General features: G+C 40.5%; 1 protein-coding gene across 1 annotated transcript in view; it reads right to left on the bottom strand.

Moving 5' to 3' along the window:
- The window catches only part of SGO1 (shugoshin 1), a 143,600-nt gene that overhangs the window by 108,060 nt on the left and 9,078 nt on the right, over positions 1 to 26,462 (bottom strand). The window contains exon 2 of the mRNA XM_053714222.1: positions 11,712 to 11,891. Coding sequence (XP_053570197.1) covers positions 11,712 to 11,859 — 148 coding nt within the window. The 5' untranslated portion in view covers positions 11,860 to 11,891. The remainder of the gene's footprint in view (positions 1 to 11,711; positions 11,892 to 26,462) is intronic.

The following is a 26,462-nucleotide window of genomic DNA, read 5'->3' on the forward strand; positions in this document are numbered from 1 at the left end:
AAGGTCCAAGGTGCTACTAGTGCATCTACTAGAGTCGCCTTGGGATCCCTGGATCTGGACCCGTAGCAAGGAACCTTGAAGTTCTGACGAGAGGCCATCAGATCCATGTCTGGAATGCCCCATAATTGAGTTATTTGGGCAAAGATTTCCGGATGGAGTTCCCACTCCCCCGGATGGAATGTCTGACGACTCAGAAAATCCGCTTCCCAATTTTCCACTCCTGGGATGTGGATTGCAGACAAGTGGCAGGAGTGATCCTCCGCCCATTGAATTATCTTGGTCACTTCCTCCATCGCCAGGGAACTTCTTGTTCCCCCCTGATGGTTGATATATGCAACAGTCGTCATGTTGTCTGATTGAAACCTTATGAATTTGGCCTTTGCTAGTTGAGGCCAAGCTTTGAGAGCATTGAATATCGCTCTCAGTTCCAGAATGTTTATCGGGAGAAGAGATTCTTCCCGAGACCATAGACCCAGAGCTTTCAGGGGTTCCCAGACCGCGCCCCAGCCCACCAGACTGGCGTCGGTCGTGACAATGACCCACTCTGGTCTGCGGAAGCTCATTCCCTGTGACAGGTTGTCCAGGATCAGCCACCAACGGAGTGAATCTCTGGTCTTTTGATCTACTTGAATCGTCGGAGACAAGTCTGAATAATCCCCATTCCACTGTCTGAGCATGCACAGTTGTAATGGTCTTAGATGAATTCGTGCAAAAGGAACTATGTCCATTGCTGCAACCATCAATCCTATTACTTCCATGCACTGCTCTATGGAAGGACGAAGAACAGAACGAAGTACTTGACAAGAGCTTAGAATTTTTGATTTTCTGACCTCTGTCAGAAAAATCCTCATTTCTAAGGAATCTATTATTGTTCCCAAGAAGGGAACTCTTGTTGACGGGGACAGAGAACTTTTTTCCTTGTTCACTTTCCATCCGTGAGATCTGAGAAAGGCTAGGACGATGTCCGTATGAGCCTTTGCTTTTGACAGAGACGACGCTTGAATCAGGATGTCGTCCAAGTAAGGTACTACTGCAATGCCCCTTGGCCTTAGAACCGCTAGAAGGGACCCTAGTACCTTTGTGAAAATTCTCGGAGCAGTGGCTAATCCGAATGGAAGTGCCACAAACTGGTAATGCTTGTCCAGAAAAGCGAACCTTAGGAACTGATGATGTTCCTTGTGGATAGGAATATGTAGGTACGCATCCTTTAAATCCACCGTGGTCATAAATTGACCTTCCTGGATGGTGGGAAGGATCGTTCGAATGGTTTCCATTTTGAACGATGGAACCCTGAGAAATTTGTTTAGGATCCTGAGATCTAAAATTGGTCTGAATGTTCCCTCTTTTTTGGGAACTATGAACAGGTTGGAGTAAAACCCCATCCCTTGTTCTCCTATTGGAACTGGATGAATTACTCCCATCTTTAACAGGTCTTCTACACAATGTAAGAATGCCTGTCTTTTTATTTGGTTTGAAGATAATTGAGACCTGTGGAACCTTCCCCTTGGAGGTAGTTCCTTGAATTCTAGGAGATAACCTTGAGAAACTATTTCTAGTGCCCAAGGATCCTGAACATCTCTTGCCCAAGCCTGAGCAAAGAGAGAAAGTCTGCCCCCCACCAGATCCGGTCCCGGATCGGGGGCCATCCCTTCATGCTGTTTTGGTAGCAGTGGCAGGCTTCTTGGCCTGCTTACCCTTGTTCCAGCCTTGCATCGGTCTCCAGGCTGGTTTGGGTTGTGAAGTATTACCCTCTTGCTTAGAGGATGTAGAATTAGAGGCTGGTCCGTTTCTGCGAAAGGGACGAAAATTAGGCTTATTTTTAGCCTTAAAAGACCTATCCTGAGGGAGGGCGTGGCCCTTTCCCCCGGTGATGTCTGAAATAATCTCTTTCAAATCAGGACCAAACAGTGTTTTACCCTTGAAAGGGATGTTAAGCAATTTTGTCTTGGAAGACACATCCGCTGACCAAGACTTTAGCCAAAGCGCTCTGCGCGCCACGATAGTAAACCCTGAATTTTTCGCCGCTAATCTAGCGAATTGCAAAGCGGCATCTAAAATAAAAGAGTTAGCCAATTTAAGTGCTTGAACTCTGTCCATAACTTCCTCATACGAAGATTCTTTATTGAGCGACTTTTCTAGTTCTTCGAACCAGAAACATGCTGCCGTAGTGACAGGAACAATGCATGAAATTGGTTGTAGAAGGTAACCTTGCTGAACAAACATTAAGCAAACCCTCTAATTTTTTATCCATAGGATCTTTGAAAGCACAACTATCTTCTATAGGAATAGTAGTGCGTTTGTTTAGAGTAGAAACCGCCCCCTCGACCTTGGGGACTGTCTGCCATAAGTCCTTTCTGGGGTCGACTATAGGAAATAATTTTTTTAAATATAGGGGGAGGAACAAAAGGTATGCCGGGCCTTTCCCACTCCTTATTTACTATGTCCGCCACCCGCTTGGGTATAGGAAAAGCATCGGGGGGCACCAGAACCTCTAGGAACTTGTCCATCTTACATAATTTCTCTGGAATGACCAAATTGTCACAATCATCCAGAGTAGATAATACCTCCTTAAGCAGTGCGCGGAGATGTTCTAATTTAAATTTAAATGTTACAACATCAGGTTCAGCTTGTTGAGAAATTTTTCCTGAATCTGAAATTTCTTCCTCAGACAAAACCTCCCTCCTGGCCCCTTCAGATTGGTGTGAGGGTATGTCAGAACAGTTATCATCAGCGTCCTCTTGCTCTTCAGTGTTTAAAACAGAGCAATCGCGCTTTCTCTGATAAGTAGGCATTTTGGATAAAATGTTTGCAATAGAATTATCCATTACAGCCGTTAATTGTTGCATGGTAATAAGTATTGGCGCACTAGATGTACTAGGGGCCTCTTGTGTGGGCAAAACTGGTGTAGACACAGAAGGGGATGATGCAGTATCATGCTTACTCCCCTCATTTGAGGAATCATCTTGGGCAATATCATTATCTGTGGCATCATTGTCCCTACTTTGTTTGGACACTATGGCACAATCATCACATATATTTAAATGGGGAGAAACCTTGGTTTTCATACATATAGAACATCGCTTATCTGATGGTTCAGACATGTTAAACAGGCTTAAACTTGTCAACAAAGCACAAAAAAAACGTTTTAAAATAAAACCGTTACTGTCACTTTAAATTTTAAACTGAACACACTTTATTACTGAATATGTGAAAAAGTATGAAGGAATTGTTCAAAAGACACCACAGTGTCTTAAAGCCTTAAAAGTATTGCACACCAAATTTGAAAGCTTTAACCCTTAAAATAACGGAACCGGAGCCGTTTTTACATTTAACCCCTATACAGTCCCAGGTATCTGATGGGTATGTATGTATGTGTATGTATATATATATATATATATATATATATATATATATATATATATATATATATATATATATATATATATATATATATATATATATATATATATATATATATATATATATATATATATATATATATATATATATGTATGTGTATGTATATATATTATATATATTATGTTATATGGGTAATTTGAATCTCACATATTAAGCATATTGAGGGTAACTTTAAATCTAGTATCAAATGTTTATAAAGCAGCATTCCACAAGTTTCTTTCTGTATAAGTTGTAACATATGGTTCTAATATAAGTTCCTCTCTACAAATGGATATGGGCATATTCTGTTATGTGCTATAACAACATTCTTATTTCCTGTGGGCCCCTTATGCAGATGTGAAGTTAACTACGTTTTTTATATATTTCCTGTGACCTCATGTATGACGTATACATCACTATAAATTCTTTGTGTGTTCTTCAAATAAACGGGACTTTTGTGAAAACACTCAGTTGCATGTGTGTGTGATTTCAGTGGTCACCCCAGGGCCCTGAAGAAAACGTGTGCCGCACCCTTATCAGCCAGAGCAGAGCTAAGGAACAAAAGAAGTGACCCTACAAAACTGGTGTCAGAAGTGGGATGAAACAGGGAACTCTCGGAAGGCGAGTTGAACAAAGAGTCTTTTTATTCTGACCTTTTTTCTCTTACCACGAGACCCCTTAAGTTTCATTTTACATAGGAATAGTTGGGGAATATATATATGTGAATCTTTGGTAGATTCTAAAAGAGGAATAGTAGATTTTTTTGGTAAAAATCAGGTTAAATATATATATATGAATCTTTGGTAGATTCTAATCAAATCTTTGATTAAAAATAAAAAAAATAAAAAGGGAATAAGATTTCTTTGGTAGAAATCAGGTTATATAAAGTCTGGCTGAAGGGTTAAAACACACGTTTTCTTACTGCTTGCTTTTGAAATATTGCTGTATGGCTAACATTGTTTTAAAGTTATAAGATAAATACTGCATTGTTTATATGAATTTTCTTGCTGCTTGTTTTTAAATATGCTGTATGGCAAAATACTGTTTATTTGTATAAAGTGTTAAGGAAGTAAAATACTGCTTATTGTTTAAAGTATTAAGAAAGTAAACTGTTGCTTATATGTATTGCTGTTTCTGAATGTTAGTTAAAATGCTACATTTTTTCTGGTGAAGGGTGACCTTTGACCTAGAGATAATTAATGCCAGAAACTACTGAAAGAATCAGCATAGTGATATTTTTTTTTCTTTCTCTTGTTGTAAACTTAAGCATTAAGCACAATAACTGGTAACGGAGTACAACCATTCTAGTTAATGTGGTTTATGCAAAAAGATTCAATAATTAATTGCTCTTAAAGGTAAAGGTATTGTATTTTTTATTTTTATTATTTTTTATTTTTTTTTGTATTGTATTATATTTTGTTGTAAATGTTTTAAAAGATAAGTTAGGAGTTGAGAATGGGCAAATCCCAGTCTAAACAATTTCCATCACCTATGCAAGGAGAAAAATGTAAAGATTATGTGGGAAAATATAGCAGATTGGACAGAAGCTATGAGAAGCTCTGATCCATTCCCCAGAGAGGGGGATAATGATAAATTTCATATGAATATGGTAAAAGGGTTGTGTCTAGGTGATGAAGAGGCATTTCCATGGTATAATGGTGATCCAAGATGGTTATATGGATTATATGAAAAAGGGTGGGGAAAATTGGCTGACTGTTGCTCCATACTGGCGATATATTGATATAGATGGGAATAAAAAGAAGGGTAAAATTGAGAAGCAAAAACAGAAAGCATATTCACCCCCCCCTGCCCCATATAATGCCCCTCACCTACCTTTGCCATCATATAACAGACTATATCCTAGCCTCCCATCCCCTAGTGACATAGATCTAGAGACTATTGCCTCTGCTCAGGTACCCCAGGAATGGACCTAGCCAGGACCTTCTGTAACTCCCCGATACCAGGTCACTAAACCCCCAATTATGCCCAAACCCCCGATTAAGGTTGAACCAGTAACACCTTCCTACCCCCCTACAATAACCCCACAATATAAAAGAGGGAATGAAGAAGTAGAGGAGGAGGAGGCAGCTGTACCAGAAGCTAGTATGCCATTTCTTACTGTGGGAGACCAATTATTAAAGCTTTGTCCCCGGGTGAATTAAGGGAAATTACCAAGGGAGCCCCAAACCCCCGTCAACATCCATCAGCTTGTATTATGTATTTAAAAAGAATGTTACAAGGACAAAACATGACACAGACAGATATAAGAATTATTATTAATGCACTTCTAGACTATGACCCTGAATCAGGTTGGGAGTGGGGTAATGTAAAGAGTATTAGTAAATTGAGTCGAGATCCAACAATTAACTATGCCCTAAACACACGTGAAGGACTTGATGAAATGTGGACAGAATTAAGTATAGAAATGCATAGAATATGGAAGGATAAACAAAGTATGTCAATTGCACTAGCGTGCAAACAGAATACAAAGGAAACAGTAGTAGAATTTGTTAAGCGTTTTTATAAATGCTGGAAGGAAGAGGCTGGAATGGAATCAGGAGATGCAATGGGCTCTCTGAAGGTCCAGACTTGCATTAGTAATATGCAACCTCAGCTTTCTTTGTTGGTGAAACAACTTGTCTCTGATTGGCCAGAGTTGACTCCAGCAGAATTCTTGAAAAGAATTCATGAAAAAGAAGGGGCAGGTTGTTTTGACATCAGGAAATTAGAGGGAAAAAACGCTGCTTTTTATCAAAAGCAGAGTTTACAACATTGTGATCCATTCCAGGCCAGGGAAAGGGATAATACAGGGAGTAATAGAATGTTTGTGAGAGGTAGAGCTAGAGGAAGAGCTAGAGGGAATTATACTTCAAACAGAACACATTGTTTTAACTGTGGGGAACAGGGACATTGGAAAAATGAATGCCCAAAACCCCCTAATAATTCTGGCCCCCATACAATCCCCGACAGTATAACAGACAGCCTTACATAGCCCCTGCACCCATGGAGGCACCCAAACACAACATACAATGGCCATAGGGGTGCCTAGAAGGTAGCACTCCAATTTTTCCAGTGGTGTCAACAAGTTATCATGAGCAACCGTACTTAGTCCTAGAAGTAGAGGGAGAACCCCTACCATTTCTAGTAGACACAGGAGCTACATGCTCTGCCTTATGCTCAGATATGTATGATGGCATTACTGGAAAATCTGAACCTTCTCTAGGGATTAATGGAGTGCTGACTCAGACTCGCATCACACCGCCACTTGAAGTTAGGGTACCCTGTACTGGCCAACAACTTTTGCACCCATTTCGTATTATAACTGGGTGTCCCCTTAACCTTTTGGGTCGTGATCTTATGGGTCCCCTTGGTTTGAAAGTAGCTGTCACTAGACAGGGTGGGTTAGACGTGAGTCTAGGGTCCACTAACCTGTGTTTTTTTAATGACATATTGACAGATGTCCCATCCTCTGTATGGGCATCTTCAAAACTTGACGTTGGTTTAGTTCAGTGTACCCCATATAAAGCCAGATTAAAACCTAATACTACTCCAGTGTTTATTAAACAATATCCATTGTCTAAGGAATTCCTCTATCATGGGTCTTATCCCTTCTTTCTTTTCTCTAAACAAGGAATCCTCCGTCCAGTAGTTTCTCCCTATAATACCCCCATAAATCCGATCCCAAAGAAAGACAATGAATATAGGTTAGTACAAGACCTAAGGGCAATTAATGAAATAGTAATCCCAATTGCCCCAAATGTTACAACCTTACTCACAGCCATTCCACATGATGCCTGTATATTTACAGTCATTGATTTAGCTAACGCATTTTTTTCAGTCCGATTGGACCCTGAGACACAGCTACTTATGGCTTTTTATTATGATGGGCGTCAGCTTACCTGGACACGCCCCCCTCAAGGCTATGTGGCCTCACCTGCGGTCTACTCGCTGGTGCTCCAACGTACTTTGCGGTCATGGACTCCCAGCCACGGTTCCGTCCTCCTTCAGTACGTCGATGACCTACTGTTGTGTAGTCCTAACCAGGAGGCTAATACAGTAGATACAATAAGTATGTTAAAACACCTTGCTGCTGAAGGTCATAAAATAGCAAAACATAAGCTACAAGTAGGAGTGACAAAAGTGGATTACCTTGGTTTTGTGCTTTCCCAAGGCCACCGGTCCATTAGTCCCAAACGAATCCAAGCGATTCAACAGATCCCAAAGCCAGTTACTAGAAAGGACATGCTCACCTTTCTAGGTATGATTAATTATTGCAGACAATGGATTCCTGAGTGCTCCCATCATGATTCCATTCTAAGGCAAGCCACAAAAGGGGATAGCCCTGAACATATACAATGGACCACAGACATGACTAAATCCTACATAGCTCTGAAGACTAGCATTATTAGTGCCCCTGCTTTAGGACTACCTGATTATTGTAAACCATTTCACTTGTATGCGAGGGACAATTGTAAAACCATGGCTGCTGTCTGTGCCCAAGAGCATGGTGGAGGCAATATGCGTCCCGTAGCTTTCTTTTCCAAAGTAGTTCCAATACCGGTACAAGGGATGCCAGCGTGTCTCCGAGCATTGGCAGCTTGCGCCATGGCTGTAGAGATGGTTGAAACAATCACATTAGGCCATCCAATAGTACTACACACTAGTCACCAAGTTTTACATCTTGTAAAAAATGTCACTACCCAACACATGACTTCTCAAAGACTTTCTGGTTATGAATGTATATTACTGAATAATACAAATCTGACTATTAAATATAGTAGTGTATCCTCAGGGCCAACTCAAATACTTAGTGCCTTACTTACAGGATCACCAGACTTTCCAACAGATCATGATTGTATAGAGGTAATACACCACATTACCACACCAAGACCTGACTTGATGGATAAACCTTTTGACCATGCTGATAATGTGTTTGTTGATGGTTCTTGTTCCCGACCTAGTGATGGTATTTATAAGACAGGCTATGCCGTTGTGCAACTACCAGACATTGTTCTAGATGCAGGCCCCATTCCTTATCCTTCTGCACAAGCTGCAGAATTAATAGCACTTACAAAAGCATGTAAATTGTTTGAAAATAAATCTGTTAACATTTACACTGACTCTCGCTATGCTTTTGGGGTTGTGCACGATTTTGGTATGATATGGAAACAACGTGGTTTTGTTTCAGCAGATGGCAAGACCATCTCTCATACAGACCTGATTAATGAACTTTTAGAGGCCATACAACTCCCAAAGGACATAGCGATCATACATTGCCGTGCACATACATACAAGTCTGACCCTATTTCCTTGGGTAATGCACTTGCAGATAAAATTGCTAAAGAGGCTGCTTATGTTTCTCATACACCCGGATCCACCATCCGTATGTATGCTGTTTTAGCCCCACCTTCATGTCCTACAGACCATATGCTTCTTGAACTCCAGGGACATGCCACTCCTAGTGACATATCTTTCTGGACTACTAATGGGTTAGCTTTAGATGAGAATGGTTTGTTTTCTAAAGAGGGGAAGGTGGGCATACCGGAAAGCAGTGCACCACTCTTTATAGCACAAGCCCATGGTGTTGGACACCTAGGTATAAAACCAACAACTAACTTGTTGAAGCAATCTTTCTACATTAGAGGTATAGGTGATCATTGCAAGGCATATATTAATAGATGTGTATATTGCTTACAGACCAATGGGCCCTGAAGAAAACGTGTGCCGCACCCTTAACAGCCAGAGCAGAGCTAAGGAACAAAAGAAGTGACCCTAAAGTATCTGCTTTGCTGAGACCCAACCAAGCCCAGAGGGGAATACGATACCAAATGACGCCTTCTATAAGCTTTTTCAGTGGTTCTTAGCTCCTCACACATGCATCTGCATGCCTTGCTCTCCAAAAACAACTGCGCATTAGTGGCGCGAAAATAAGGCTCTGCCTATGACTAGAAAAGGCCCCCATCTGAAAAAGGTGTCCAATACAGTGCCTGCCGTTTTTTTAAAACAATCCCCAAGATTATAATAACTATTAAGAGTTATAATCTGCAAAATATGCTTAGCAAAGTAATCGTTTTAGCCCAGAAAAATGTCTACCAGTTTTTTAAGCCCTTATGAAGCCCTTTATTCTTTTACTTAATCTAAGAAAATGGCTTACCGGTCCCCATAGGGGAAATGACAGCCTTCCAGCATTACATAGTCTTGTTAGAAATGTGGCCAGTCATACCTCAAGCAGAAAAGTCTGCCAACTGTTTCCCCCAACTGAAGTTACTTCATCTCAACAGTCCTGTGTGGAAACAGCAATCGATTTTAGTAACGTTTGCTAAAATCATCTTCCTCTTACAAACAGAAATCTTCATCTCTTTTCTGTTTCAGAGTAAATAGTACATACCAGCACTATTTTAAAATAACAAACACTTGATTGAAGGATAAAAACTACATTTAAACACCAAAAAACTCTTAACCATCTCCGTGGAGATGTTGCCTGTGCAACGGCAAAGAGAATGACTGGGGTAGGCGGAGCCTAGGAGGGATCATGTGACCAGCTTTGCTGGGCTCTTTGCCATTTCCTGTTGGGGAAGAGAATATCCCACAAGTAAGGATGACGCCGTGGACCGGACACACCTATGTTGGAGAAATGGGTAATAAGATTTTGGGTTGGTATAGATTGATAATGCATGAGCAAGGTCACTTATTCACAAGAGATTAAGCGCAGAGATTGTGATTTGAAATTAATTATATAAATCCAGGGGAAATAGAGTTTTAAGTACCTAGAAAAAAAAAAAAAAACTACTGTGTGTGTCATGGAGAGAAACCCATGCTAAATTAATAAATAAATCATATATAACCCCATTTCATCTCCTGTACATGATGTCAGCTACCGAATGACTATTTAGATCACTGGTTTTGGAGTTGCCCCAAAGCAGCTCTTTTTTGGCAACATTTCTGACTAAAGAAAATCATAAAACAAACATTTACTCCAAAAAATTCAATAAATAAATTTCTATTAAATAAACATAACATTCCAAATCCAGCGCTGATCAATTTAACTTGAGAAGTCTCAATTTATTACTAATTATCTGGAAATTTACGAAAGCAAGAAAGAAATACAATTGTTTATAGAACATGACACCTCAGTGAGTTCAGAAAAAGGAATTTAGCCTTTCTTCATGAAATGGCGTGGTATCATTCAGTCATTCCCTAAAGATACATTAAAAACTTTGAGATGGTAATATAAAATGATAAAGTGTACACATAAAAAACCTCTGCAAAATACTTTCATTATTTATTTTGCCCCCGTTTCCTGTAATTCCATTCTGAAATTGTGAGCTTTTAAGTTTCTGTTAGAAATGGAAGTGCAGAACACTGTTATATTCCACACAGCCATTGGCTGCACACTCTAGTGACCTATTTATAACTGTCCCTAATTGGCCACAGCAGAGAAGTTAACCTAAGTTACAACATGGCAGCTCCCTTTGTTTTATAAACACTAAAACTTTACACTTATTTGTCAATATTTAAAAGGGACACATAACCCAAATTTTTTCTATTGTGATTCAGATAGAGCATGCAATTTTAAGCAACTTTCTAATTTACTCCTATTATCAAATTATTTTCATTCTCTTGGTATCTTTATTTGAAATGCAAGAATATAAGTTTAGATGCCGGCCCATTTTTGGTGAACACACTGTGTTGTTCTTGCTGATTGGTGGGTAAATTCACCTACCAATAAACACGTGCTTTCCATGATTCTGAACCAAAAAAATTGCTTAGATGCCTTCTTTTTCAAATAAAGAAAGCAAGAGAACAAAGAAAAAAGTTGATAATAGGAGTAAATTAGAAAGTTGTTTAAAATTGCTGTTTTATCTGAATCACGAAAGAAAGAAATTGGGTTCAGTGTCCCTTTAAACATTTTTAAAAAATACATCTACGTGTTATTCTCAGACTAATCTCTTATTTGAATGCATCAGTCTATCTAACATGTAACTAGTGTTTAATCTCCCTTAAGAACACCCAGAACTACATAGTTTATAAATAACAAAGAGTGAGAATTTTGTTTTGTATGTTTCTGCATATTGTGTATTTATTATATACTATGAATATTAATATGATGTAAATTGGATTGCTGATTGCATATGAATATTTTTTGGTGTACAATTATTTCCTCCTTTCTGCAGTTATTGTTTGTTATAACTGAAAACCCCCAAAAAAGGTAAGGATTAGATACAAAGGGAGTAAAGCCCATTAGAAGACTACAATAAAACATAGGATAAAAAAAAAGATTTTATACAAGATTAAGAGCTGGAACTACTTACTGAGCATCTTCACTTTGGAACATAATGCTTTATTTGCACTGGCTACCTTAACCTTAGCCAGCTTCTTTGTTCTTTTTTCTTTCATGCGCTCTTTTATGTCTTCCAAGCTGTCCTGGAAAGATTTCTTCACACATCTTTCTTTTGCCATCTTCTACAGGGATATTCTTCAAGCAGTGGAAACTAAAGGGACGTGAAAGTAAAAAAAAATAAGCATTCATTGTTCAGACAGACAATACAATTTTGATAGAATAGAAAGAAAGCAATAGAAGTAGAATGAAAAAAAGTCTTAGTACCTAGATAGGCACAGGAGAAGCAATGAACACTTAGAGCTAGCTGGTGATTTGTGGATATGCACATATGCATCTTAAATTAGCATGTAGTGCATGTCTGTGTAAACTGGGCCAAAAGGACTGACTTAATGGCACTCATTACTAGAGCAGCAACAACTAATTGTCATAATCTATTATGAAAATAGTTGTCAACGAATCTCATAATCTATTAGTTGGTCTGTGCACAACACCAGCTGCTTCACTCTGATGAGCTCCTGCACTTGGTATTGTGTTTTATGTTTATGCCCTTAGCCTAAAGGACGTCTACAGACGTTTACTTTAGGCTAAGGGCAGTATAAGTTTACAACTACTCCTGGCTTATGTGCAACCCAGATATAATAGTCCATCATTTGGATTGTTTATATTAAAATCAGGTGATTTTGGACTGTGCTTTGCATGATATAGTGCCGAGCTTGTTATGTACTCCTAGCCCCTAGATTGATGGGAGTTATTTTAATTTATGTGCACTATTTTCTGTTTGCACAATTATTAGCGGATTGCTTGCTATTGCTGATTATATGTACTGTACAGAAACATGTGTATGGCTTTGTCCTGTTATTGATATATAGTCCTTAACGCTTTTGGTTTGTTTATTTGTTTTTAATACATTGTGATAATATGTACCAGATTCAACCTCTGTATAGATCTGTTATTTTTAGAGCCGACTAGATATTTTTTCCTACCCTCTATAGCTGGTTATTTACCATAGCATATAGATATTCAAGATATTTTTATGTTAGAATGAAGTCCAGGCTTACTTTATTGAGAGGCCCCTTTGCCAAGGTGGAAAACACTTTGCAATGGTGAAGAGCTAACACAGATAAATATCCCACTTGGGCGAAATTGGCAAAACCCTAGTTATGCATCTCAAGCACCTCAACACCATCTGAGAGCCTTTTCTCTGCTGAAGGAAATATAGCTGCAAACAGAGAACCAAAAATTGGACAAACAGTTGTGTTAATGTAAAGTTTTAGTCTGAAGTTTATATTTGGAACACTCAGTATGTGGATTCTATTTAAAATGTAGTTAACAATTATTGATTCTTTTTTTTTTATCCGATTAATCAAAAAAAATAATCGGCCAATTAATCGATAATGAAAATAATCGTTAGTTGCAGCCCTATTCATTACCCTATTGGCCAAATACCATACACTTAAAGGGTCATCATGGTAAAACGCAAATAAATATATATATATATATATATATATATATACACACACACATACACAACATGTTCTAATCAGTTAGAGCATGCAATTTTAAGACTATTGTCCCTAGACTACTGTGTGTTGGAATTTTTGGACTTATAATGACCCTTTAACATGCATACAATATCTCACTTCTATATTAATAACAGTTAAAGCAAAGGGGAGAGCTTTAAACGTTGTTTAATGTAAAAACCACAAATAGATTACGTATATATTACATAGTATTTTTAGAATACAGTACAACTGAGGAGACAGGTCTGTGTTAGAAACCCGAGTCTTGACAGTCAAAAAATTGCTTTGCTATGATGTGGTTATCAATGTAAATACTACAGTAAAAAAATTTATTGTTATCTTACAACTGAATTATTAAAATGTCATAACGTAGAGATTAACAAAAAAAAATACAAAACTAATGAGCCAAAGGAAATGTGAAATTATGCAGGTACATCATGCACACAATAACTGAAGGAAGATTTCCAAGAATGGTTCACTTCAGTATTTCCACCTTCATGCCATTCATTCAGTACTTTTCAATACAAATATTTAAAAAGATTAAACAATATAAAATGAGAAATTGATCTCTCTGAAATATATATGTGAATATATTAACAAATATGTGTGTGTGTGTATATATACACACACACACACACACATATATACTTTACACACACATTAGATAATAAATAAAAGATATATTTGCATTTCACAACTTTGAGGCCTAGAAAAAAATCCATCTGCACCAAACTAAATTTTAGGTGCCATGGGTGTCTTGGTGACTGTAAAACAAAGCCTAATTTTAAGGAATCCGTGGTTCCCTGTCGAGCCCTGGACTAACAGACCAGCAATCTGAACATTATTAAAAACAGATTACTGTCTGCTACAATTGTTTTTCAATGGTAAATGTGCATCCACAACTTTCCTTATTTGGAGGAGACAACCAGACTTAAATCTGGAGAAGACCGAACTTGCCACAGTGATTATGTTAACAAAATCTTCATTGTTTGGCCTTAGCTGAAATCATAAGATAAACTGCAAATTAAGGACAGGTATGTGGGCAAGGTTACACTAGTGAAGCCTGCTTGCTATGTGTGTTTTTTCATTTGTCAGGACGGAAAATCTAAAATTTTCTGACTTAAAGGAACAGTCTAGGCCAAAATAAACTTTCATGATTCAGATAGAGCATGTAATTTTAAAAAAAATTCCAATTTACTTTTATAACCAATGTTGCTTTGTTCTCTTGGTATTCTTAATTAAAAGCTTAAACTAGGAGGTTCATATGCTAATTTCTTAGACCTTGAAGGCCACCTCTTTTCAGAATGCATTTTAACAGTTTTTCACCACTAGAGAGTGTTAGTTCACGTATTTCATATAGATAACACTGTGCTTGTGCACGTGAAGTTATCTGGGAGCAGGCACTGATTGGCTAGACTGCAAGTCTGTCAAAAGAACTGAAATAAAAGGGCAGTTAGCAGAGGCTTAGATACAAGATAATCGCAGAGGTTAAAAGTGTATTATTATAACTGTGTTGGTTATGCAAAACTGGTGAATGGGTAATAAAAGGGATTATCTATCTTTTAAAACAATAACAATTCTGGTGCAGACTGTCCCTTTAAAGGGACAGTCAAGTCAAAATTAAACATTCATGACTCAGATCGGACATGTAATTTTAAAAATCTTTCCAATGTACTTTTATCAAATTTGCTTTGTTCTCTCTGTATTCTTTGTTGAAAGCAAAACCTAGGTAGGCCGATAAGCTTATTTCTAAGCCCTTGAAGGCCGCCTTCTATCTTAGTGCATTTGGACAGTTTCCCGAGCTATACAGTGCTTGTTCATGTGTGCCATATAAATAACATTATGCTTACTCCTGTGGAGTTATTTATGAGTCAGCGCTGATTGACTAAAATGCAATTCTGTCAAAAGAAATGAAATAACAGAATTTATGCTTACCTGATAAATTACTTTCTCCAACGGTGTGTCCGGTCCACGGCGTCATCCTTACTTGTGGGATATCTCTTCCCCAACAGGAAATGGCAAAGAGTCCCAGCAAAGCTGGCCATATAGTCCCTCCTAGGCTCCGCCCACCCCAGTCATTCGACCGACGGACAGGAGGAAATATATATAGGAGAAACCATATGGTACCGTGGTGACTGTAGTTAGAGAAAATAATTCATCAGACCTGATTAAAAAACCAGGGCGGGCCGTGGACCGGACACACCGTTGGAGAAAGTAATTTATCAGGTAAGCATAAATTCTGTTTTCTCCAACATTGGTGTGTCCGGTCCACGACGTCATCCTTACTTGTGGGAACCAATACCAAAGCTTTAGGACACGGATGAAGGGAGGGAGCAAATCAGGTTACCTAAACGGAAGGCACCACAGCTTGCAAAACCTTTCTCCCAAAAATAGCCTCCGAAGAAGCAAAAGTATCAAATTTGTAAAATTTGGCAAAAGTGTGCAGTGAAGACCAAGTCGCTGCCTTACATATCTGGTCAACAGAAGCCTCGTTCTTGAAGGCCCATGTGGAAGCCACAGCCCTAGTGGAGTGAGCTGTGATTCTTTCAGGAGGCTGCCGTCCGGCAGTCTCATAAGCCAATCGGATGATGCTTTTAAGCCAAAAGGAAAGAGAGGTAGAAGTCGCTTTTTGACCTCTCCTTTTACCAGAATAAACAACAAACAAGGAAGATGTTTGTCTGAAATCTTTTGTAGCCTCTAAATAGAATTTTAGAGCACGGACTACGTCCAAATTGTGTAACAAACGTTCCTTCTTTGAAACTGGATTCGGACATAAAGAAGGTACAACTATCTCCTGGTTAAAGTGAAGGTTAAGTTTCAGCATATGAAATACAGGAATGCATTCTTTAATATTACCCTAATCTAATCGCTAACTTTTTTTTCTTCTTTTTTTTCACAATTTTCATATTTTTACATTGTTATCTCCCTACCTATGCGATCTCTAACTCCTCCCACACACCAGTTCCGGCTTTTCTTGTGTTTGACATAGAGAGCGGTCCCACCCGCTTTCTACGTCTTCCTAAAGCGCGTTCACGAGGCTCAGTGAAACAGCGCATGCGCCAATTGCCGATTTTACAGTGTTCTGCGCAAGCGAGAATGGGCAAGTTCTATGATGGATTCCTGAATATTTGGAATACGCATGCGCGAATCGTGAACGCTCACGGAAGCCAACAATAGCGCATGCGCACATGGTCAAATATGCGGATGACGTGCACTGACGGGCACCTAACGGCCAGAAATTCAATTGGCTGCTACAGAAATGTGATCGGCAGCAAAAAAAAAAATACAAATTAAGGGTTGCATTTGTGTACAATCGCAAATGGAACGATAATGATGATAACTCGGTTTGTAATTAGATTTAGAAAGAATCATGAATGAAAGTGATATTGATTTTGTGAAACCAATGAAATCCTGGATAGGCATAAATGTAAGTTTACCTTCACTTTAATATTTTTGTTAGAAACAACCTTAGTAAGAAAACCAGGCTTAGTACGCAAAACCACCTTATCTGCATGGAACACCAGATAGGGCGGAGAACACTGCAGAGCAGATAACTCTGAAACTCTTCTAGCAGAAGAAATTGCAACCAAAAACAAAACTTTCCAAGATAATAACTTAATATCTATGGAATGTAAAGGTTCAAACGGAACCCCTTGAAGAACTGAAAGAACTAGATTTAGACTCCAGGGAGGAGTCAAAGGTCTGTAAACAGGCTTGATCCTAACCAGAGCCTGAACAAATGCTTGAACATCTGGCACAGCTGCCAGTCTTTTGTGTAGTAAGACAGATAAAGCAGAGATCTGTCCCTTTAGAGAACTTGCAGATAATCCTTTCTCCAAACCTTCTTGTAGAAAGGAGAGAATCTTAGGAATTTTTATCTTATTCCATGGGAATCCTTTGGATTCACACCAACAGATATATCTTTTCCATATTTTATGGTAAATCTTTCTAGTTACCGGTTTTCTGGCCTGAACCAGAGTATCTATCACAGAATCTGAAAACCCACGCTTCGATAGAATCAAGCGTTCAATCTCCAAGCCGTCAGCTGGAGGGAGACCAGATTTGGATGTTCGAATGAACCCTGAACAAGAAGGTCCTGTCTCAAAGGTAGCTTCCATGGTGGAACCGATGACATATTCACCAGGTCTGCATACCAAGTCCTGCGTGGCCACGCAGGAGCTATCAAGATCACCGAGGCCCTCTCCTGATTGATCCTGGCTACCAGCCTGGGAATGAGAGGAAACGGTGGAAATACATAAGCTAGGTTGAAGGTCCAAGGTGCTACTAGTGCATCTACTAGAGTCGCCTTGGGATCCCTGGATCTGGACCCGTAGCAAGGAACCTTGAAGTTCTGACGAGACGCCATCAGATCCATGTCTGGAATGCCCCATAATTGAGTTATTTGGGCAAAGATCTCCGGATGGAGTTCCCACTCCCCCGGATGGAATGTCCGACGACTCAGAAAATCCGCCTCCCAGTTTTCCACACCTGGGATGTGGATCGCAGACAGGTGGCAGGAGTGATCCTCCGCCCATTGAATTATTTTGGTCACTTCTTTCATCGCCAGGGAACTCCTTGTTCCCCCCTGATGATTGATATACGCAACGGTCGTCATGTTGTCTGATTGGAACCTTATGAATCTGGCCTTTGAATATCGCTCTCAGTTCCAGAATGTTTATCGGGAGAAGAGACTCTTCCCGAGACCATAGACCCTGAGCTTTCAGGGATTCCCAGACCGCGCCCCAGCCCACTAGACTGGCGTCGGTCGTGACAATGACCCACTCTGGTCTGCGGAAGCTCATTCCCTGGGACAGATGGTCCAGGGTCAGCCACCAACGGAGTGAATCTCTGGTCTTCTGATCTACTTAAATCATTGGAGATAAGTCTGTATAGTCCCCATTCCACTGTTTGAGCATGCACAGTTGTAATGGTCTTAGATGAATTCGTGCAAAAGGAACTATGTCCATTGCTGCAACCATCAACCCTACTACTTCCATGCACTGCGCTATGGAAGGACGAGGAACAGAATGAAGAACTTGACAAGTGCTTAGAAGTTTTGACTTTCTGACCTCTGTCAGAAAAATCCTAATTTCTAAGGAATCTATTATTGTTCCCAAGAAGGGAACTCTTGTCGACGGAGACAGAGAACTTTTTTCTATGTTCACCTTCCATCCGTGTGATCTGAGAAAGGCCAGAACGATGTCTGTATGAGCCTTCGCTTTTGACAGGGACGACGCTTGTATTAGAATGTCGTCCAAGTAAGGTACTACTGCAATGCCCCTCGGTCTTAGAACCGCTAGAAGGGACCCTAGTACCTTTGTGAAAATCCTTGGAGCAGTGGCTAACCCAAATGGGAGGGCCACAAACTGGTAATGCTTGTCCAGAAAAGCGAACCTTAGGAACTGATGATGTTCTTTGTGGATAGGAATATGTAGATACGCATCCTTTAGATCCACGGTAGTCATAAATTGACTTTCCTGGATAGTGGGTAGAATCGTTCGAATGGTTTCCATTTTGAACGATGGTACCCTGAGAAATTTGTTTAGGATCTTCAAATCCAAAATTGGTCTGAAAGTTCCCTCTTTTTTGGGAACTACGAACAGATTGGAATAAAATCCCATTCCTTGTTCCTTTATTGGAACTGGGTGTATCACTCCCATCTTTAACAGGTCTTCTACACAATGTAAGAACGCCTGTCTCTTTATTTGGTTTGAGGATAAGTGAGACATGTGGAACCTTCCCCTTGGGGGTAGTTCCCTGAATTCCAGGAGATAACCCTGAGAAACTATTTCTAGCGCCCAGGGATCCTGAACATCTCTTGCCCAAGCCTGAGCAAAGAGAGAGAGTCTGCCCCCCACTAGATCCGGTCCCGGATCGGGGGCTACTCCTTCATGCTGTTTTGTTAGCAGCGGCAGGCTTCTTGGCCTGCTTACCCTTGTTCCAGCCTTGCATCGGTTTCCAGGCTGGTTTGGGTTGTGAGGCATTACCCTCTTGCTTAGAGGATGCAGAATTAGAGGCCGGTCCGTTCCTGAAATTGCGAAAGGAACGGAAATTAGACTTATTCTTGGCCTTGAAAGGCCTATCTTGTGGAAGGGCGTGGCCCTTTCCCCCAGTGATATCTGAAATAATCTCTTTCAATTCTGGTCCAAATAGAGTTTTACCTTTGAAAGGGATGTTAAGCAATTTTGTCTTGGATGACACATCCGCTGACCAAGACTTTAGCCAAAGCGCTCTGCGCGCCACGATAGCAAACCCTGAATTTTTCGCCGCTAATCTAGCTAATTGCAAAGCGGCATCTAAAATAAAAGAGTTAGCCAACTTAAGTGCGTGAACTCTGTCCATAACCTCCTCATATGGAGTCTCTCTACTAAGCGAGTTTTCTAGTTCCTCGAACCAGAACCACGCTGCTGTAGTGACAGGAACAATGCACGAAATAGGTTGTAGAAGGTAACCTTGCTGTACAAAAATCTTTTTAAGCAAACCCTCCAATTTTTTATCCATAGGATCTTTGAAAGCACAACTATCTTCGATAGGAATAGTAGTGCGTTTGTTTAGAGTAGAAACTGCCCCCTCGACCTTAGGGACTGTCTGCCATAAGTCCTTTCTGGGGTCGACCATAGGAAATAATTTCTTAAATATAGGGGGGGGGGAACAAAAGGTATGCCAGGCTTTTCCACTCCTTATTTACTATGTCCGCCACCCGCTTGGGTATAGGAAAAGCGTCGGGGTGCACCGGAACCTCTAGGAACTTGTCCATCTTGCATAATTTCTCTGGAATGACCAAGTTGTCACAATCATCCAGAGTAGATAACACCTCCTTAAGCAGTGCGCGGAGATGTTCTAATTTAAATTTAAATGTCACAACATCAGGTTCAGCTTGTTGAGAAATTTTTCCTGAATCTGAAATTTCCCCATCTGACAAAACCTCCCTCATGGCCCCTTCAGATTGGTGTGAGGGTATGACAGAACAATTATCATCAGCGCCCTCCTGCTCTTCAGTGTTTAAAACAGAGCAATCGCGCTTTCTCCGATAAGTAGGCATTTTGGATAAAATATTTGCTATGGAGTTATCCATTACAGCCGTTAATTGTTGCATGGTAATAAGCATTGGCGCACTAGATGTACTAGGGGCCTCCTGTGTGGGCAAAACTGGTGTAGACACAGTAGGAGATGATGTAGTATCATGTTTACTCCCCTCATCTGAGGAATCATCTTGGGCAATTTCATTATCTGTGGCAGTACTGTCCTTACTTTGTTTGGACGCTATGGCACAATTATCACATAAATTTAAATGGGGAGACACATTGGCTTTCATACATATAGAACATAGCTTATCCGAAGGCACAGACATGTTAAACAGGCTTAAACTTGTCAACAAAGCACAAAAAACGTTTTAAAACAAAACCGTTACTGTCTCTTTAAATTTTAAACAGAAAACACTTTATTACTGAATATGTGAAAAAGTATGAAGGAATTGTTCAAAAATTACCAAAATTTCACCACAGTGTCTTAAAGCATTAAGAGTATTGCACACCAAATTTCAGAGCTTTAACCCTTAAAATAACGGAACCGGAGCCGTTTACAAATTTAACCCCTATACAGTCCCAGCTATAGCCTTTGCTGAGACCCAACCAAGCCCAGAGGGGAATACGATACCAATTGACGCCTTCTAGAAGCTTTTCCAGCAAATTTCAGATCCTCACACATGCATCTGCATGCCCTGCTCTCAAAAAACAACTGCGCAGTAATGGCGCGAAAATGAGGCTCAGTCTACAACTAGGAAGGCCCCCTGACTGGAAAAGGTGTCTAACATAGTGCCTGCCGTTTAATAAACGTTCCCCAAGTTTATAAATGCGAATTGTCAGCATAAATATGAATAAAATGCCCAAATAAAGCAATCGATTTAGCCCATAAAAATGTCTACCAGTTTTTTAGCCCATATTAAGCCCTTTTTTTCTGTTTGTTTGACTAAGAAAATGGCTTACCGGTCCCCATGAGGGGAAATGACAGCCTTCCAGCATTACATGGTCTTGTTAGAAATATGGCTAGTCATACCTTAAGCAGAAAAGTCTGCTAACTGTTTCCCCCAACTGAAGTTACTTCATCTCAACAGTCCTATGTGGAAACAGCAATCGATTTTAGTTACTGTCTGCTAAAATCATCTTCCTCTCACAAACAGAAATCTTCATCCTTTTCTGTTTCAGAGTAAATAGTACATACCAGCACTATTTTAAAATAACAAACACTTGATAGAAGAATAAAAACTACATTTAAACACCAAAAAACTCTTAACCATCTCCGTGGAGATGTTGCCTGTGCAACGGCAAAGAGAATGACTGGGGTGGGCGGAGCCTAGGAGGGACTATATGGCCAGCTTTGCTGGGACTCTTTGCCATTTCCTGTTGGGGAAGAGATATCCCACAAGTAAGGATGACGCCGTGGACCGGACACACCAATGTTGGAGAAAAGGGGGCAGTCTACAGAGGCTTAGATACAAGGTAATCACAAAGGTAAAAAGTGTATTCATATAAAAGTGTTGGTTATGCAAAACTGGGGAATTGGCAATAAAGGGATTATCTACCTTTTTAAACAATAAGCATTCTTGAGTAGACTGTCCCTTTAAATAAAAATATATTGCAAGACCATGTGCATTTATATCACAATTCCAAAGTGTTTATTACCTCTTTAAAGGGACATGAAACCCAACATTTTTATTTCATGATTCAGATAAAGAATACAATTTTAAAAGTTTCCAATTTACTTCTGTTATCAAAATGTGCTTAGTTCTCATGTTATTCTTTGTTGAAGAGATATCTAGATTTGTAGCGTGCAAGACTGGAGCTCTATATGTCAGGAAAAAGTGCTGCCATCTAGTGCTCTTGTTTATGTATAACATTGTTATAAAACTGCTGCCATAGTGCTGCAGACATGTGCACAGTCCTGAAAAGAGCTGAAACAACTAATCTGCATAATCGATTATAAAAATAGTTGTCAACGAATCTCATAATCATTTAGTTGGTCTGTGCACAGCACCAGATGCTTTACTCCAATGAGCTCCTGCACATGGTATTGTGTTTTGTGGTTATGCCCTTAGCCTAAAGTATGTCTACAGACAGTTTACTTTTCACTTTTTTAGGACACTATAAGTTTTCTTTTTAAGCAAACTTCTTCAGGGGTATTTTTTGTTGTTGTTTAGCATATGCTAAACAACAACAAAAACATAATTTATGCTTACCTGATAAATTTATTTCTCTTGTGGTGTATCCAGTCCACGGGTCATCCATTACTTGTGGGATATTCTCCTTCCCAACAGGAAGTTGCAAGAGGATCACCCACAGCAGAGCTGCTATATAGCTCCTCCCCTAACTGCCATATCCAGTCATTCGACCGAAACTAGCCGAGAAAGGAGAAACCATAGGGTGCAGTGGTGACTGTAGTTTAAAATATAGACCTGCCTTAAAAGGACAGGGCGGGCCGTGGACTGGATACAGCACAAGAGAAATAAATTTATCAGGTAAGCATAAATTATGTTTTCTCTTGTTAGGTGTACCCAGTCCACGGATCATCCATTACTTGTGGGATACCAATACCAAAGCTAAAGTACACGGATGAAGGGAGGGACAAGGCAGGTACTTAAACGGAAGGGACCACTGCCTGTAGAACCTTTCTCCCAAAAATAGCCTCCGAAGAAGCAAAAGTATCAAATTTGTAAAATTTTTAAAAAGGTATGAAGCGAAGACCAAGTCGCCGCTTTGCAAATCTGTTCAACAGAAGCCTCATTTTTAAAGGCCCAGGTGGAAGCCACAGCTCTAGTAGAATGAGCTGTAATCCTTTCAGGGGGCTGCTGTCCAGCAGTCTCATAGGCTAAGCGTATTACGCTCCGAAGCCAAAAAGAAAGAGAGGTTGCCGAAGCCTTTTGACCTCTCCTCTGTCCAGAGTAAACAACAAACAGGGAAGATGTTTGACGAAAATCTTTAGTCGCTTATAAGTAAAACTTTAAAGCACGGACTACGTCCAAATTATGTAAAAGACGTTCCTTCTTTGTTGTTCCATCATTGTGTCCTAATCCTTCTTCAATCTCTTGATTGATATTCTTGTTGGAAACTACCTTAGGTAAAAACCCAGGTTTTGTACGCAGAACTACTTTATCTGTATGGAAAATCAGATAAGGAGAATCACATTGTAAAGCTGATAACTCAGAGACTCTACGAGCCGAGGAAATAGCCATCAAAAACAGAACTTTCCAAGATAAAAGTTTGATATCAAATGGAATGAAGGGGTTCAAACGGAACTCCTTGAAGAACCTTAAAAACCAAGTTTAAGCTCCATGGAGGAGCAACAGGTTTAAAACACAGGCTTAATTCTAACCAAAGCCTGACAAACTGCCTGGACGTCTGGAACCTCTGCCAGACGCTTGTGCAAAAGGATAGACAGAGCAGAAATCTGTCCCTTTAAAGAACTAGCTGATAATCCTTTATCCAAACCCTCTAGGAGAAAGGACAATATCCTAGGAATCCTAACCTTACTCCATGAGTAATTCTTGGATTCACACTAATGAAGATATTTGCGCCATATCTTATGGTAGATTTTCCTGGTTACAGGCTTTCGTGCCTGTATTAAGGTATCAATGACTGACTCGGAGAAGCCACGCCTTGATAAAATCAAGCGTTCAATCTCCAGGCAGTCAGCCTCAGAGAAATTAGATTTGGATGATTGAAAGGACCTTGTAGTAGAAGGTCTTGTCTCAGAGGCAGAGGCCAAGGTGGAAAGGATGACATGTCCACCAGGTCTGCATACCAGGTCCTGCATGGCCACGCAGGCGCGATCAAGATCAGCGATGCTCTCTCCTGTTTGATTTTGGCAATCAGTCGAGGGAGCAGAGGAAACGGTGGAAACACATAAGCCAGGTTGAAGAACCACGGTGCTGCTATAGCATCTATCAGCGTCGCTTCTGGGTCCCTGGACCTGGATCCGTAACAAGGAAGCTTGGCGTTCTGGCGAGACGCCATGAGATCCAATTCTGGTGTGCCCCAACGATGAACCAATTGAGCAAACACCTCCGGATGGAGTTCCCACTCCCCAGGATGAAAAGTCTGACGACTTAGAAAATCCGCCTCCCAGTTCTCTACACCTGGGATATGGATCGCTGATAGGTGGCAAGAGTGAGTCTCTGCCCAGCGAATTATCTTGGAGACTTCTAACATCGCTAGGGAGCTCCTGGTCCCCCCTTGATGGTTGATGTAAGCCACAGTCGTGATGTTGTCCGACTGAAATATGATGAACCTCAGGGTTGCTAACTGAGGCCAAGCTAGAAGAGCATTGAATATTGCTCTTAACTCCAGAATATTTATTGTGAGGAGTTTCTCCTCCTGAGTCCACGATCCCTGAGCCTTCAGGGAATTCCAGACTGCACCCCAACCTAGAAGGCTGGCATCTGTTGTTACAATTGTCCAATCTGGCCTGCGAAAGGTCATACCTTTGGACAGATGGACCTGAGATAGCCACCAGAGAAGAGAATCTCTGGTCTCTTGATACAGATTTAGCAGAGGGGACAAATCTGTGTAATCCCCATTCCACTGACTGAGCATGCATAATTGCAGCGGTCTGAGATGTAGGCGCGCAAATGGCACTATGTCCATCGCCGCTACCATTAAGCCGATCATTTCCATGCACTGAGCCACCGAAGGGCGCGGAATGTAGTGAAGAACACGGCAGGAATTTAGAAGCTTTGATAACCTGGACTCCGTCAGGTAAATTTTCATTTCTACAGAATCTATCAGAGTTCCTAGGAAGGAAACCCTTGTGAGGGGTGATAGAGAACTCTTTCCCTCGTTCACTTTCCACCCATGCAACCTCAGAAATGCCAACACTATGTCCGTATGAGATTTGGCAATTTGGAAGTTTGACGTCTGTATCAGGATGACGTCTAGATAAGGGGCCACTGCTATGCCCCGTGGTCTTAGGACCGCCAGAAGAGACCCCAGAACCTTTGTAAAAATTCTTGGGGCTGTAGCTAACCCGAAGGGAAGAGCCACAAACTGGTAATGCCTGTCTAGAAAGGCAAACCTTAGGAACCGATGATGATCTTTGTGAATCGGTATGTGAAGGTAAGCATCCTTCAAATCCACTGTGGTCATGTACTGACCCTCCTGGATCATAGGTAGGATTGTCCGAATAGTTTCCATTTTGAACGATGGAACTCTGAGGAATTTGTTTAAGATCTTTAGATCCAAAATTGGTCTGAAGGTTCCCTCTTTTTTGGGAACCACAAACAGATTTGAATAAAATCCCTGTCCTTGTTCCATCTGTGGAACTGGATGGATCACTCCCATTATTAGGAGGTCTTGCACACAGCGTAAGAATGCCTCTTTCTTTATCTGGTTTACAGATAATCTCGAAAGGTGTAATCTCCCTTGTGGGGGGGAAGCTTTGAAGTCCAGAAGATATCCCTGAGATATGATCTCCAACGCCCAGGGATCCTGAACATCTCTTGCCCACGCCTGGGCGAAGAGAGAAAGTCTGCCCCCTACTAGATCCGTTGCCGGATAGGGGGCCGTTCCTTCATGCTGTCTTAGAGGCAGCAGCAGGCTTTCTGGCCTGCTTGCCTTTGCTCCAGGCCTGGTTAGATTTCCAGGCCGGCTTGGATTGCGCAAAAGTTCCCTCTTGTTTTGTAGCAGAGGAAGTTGATGCTGCACCTGCCTTGAAGTTTCGAAAGGCACGAAAATTAGACTGTTTGGCCCTTGATTTGGCCCTGTCCTGAAGAAGGGTATGACCCTTACCTCCAGTAATGTCAGCAATAATTTCCTTTAAACCAGGCCCGAATAGGGTCTGCCCCTTGAAGGGAATGTTAAGTAATTTAGACTTTGAAGTCACGTCAGCTGACCAAGATTTAAGCCATAGCGCCCTACGCGCCTGGATGGCGAATCCAGAATTCTTAGCCGTTAGTTTAGTCAAATGAACAATGGCATCAGAAACAAAAGAATTAGCTAGCTTAAGTGTTCTAAGCTTGTCAAGTATTTCAGTCAATGGAGTAGCTGTCTGAAAGGCCTCTTCCAGAGACTCAAACCAGAACGCCGCAGCAGCAGTGACAGGAGCAATGCATGCAAGGGGCTGCAGGATAAAACCTTGTTGAATAAACATTTTCTTAAGGTAACCTAATTTTTTATCCATTGGATCTGAAAAAGCACAACTGTCCTCGACAG

The sequence above is a fragment of the Bombina bombina genome, chromosome 5 (assembly GCF_027579735.1).
Source record: "Bombina bombina isolate aBomBom1 chromosome 5, aBomBom1.pri, whole genome shotgun sequence".
NCBI lineage: Eukaryota > Metazoa > Chordata > Amphibia > Anura > Bombinatoridae > Bombina > Bombina bombina.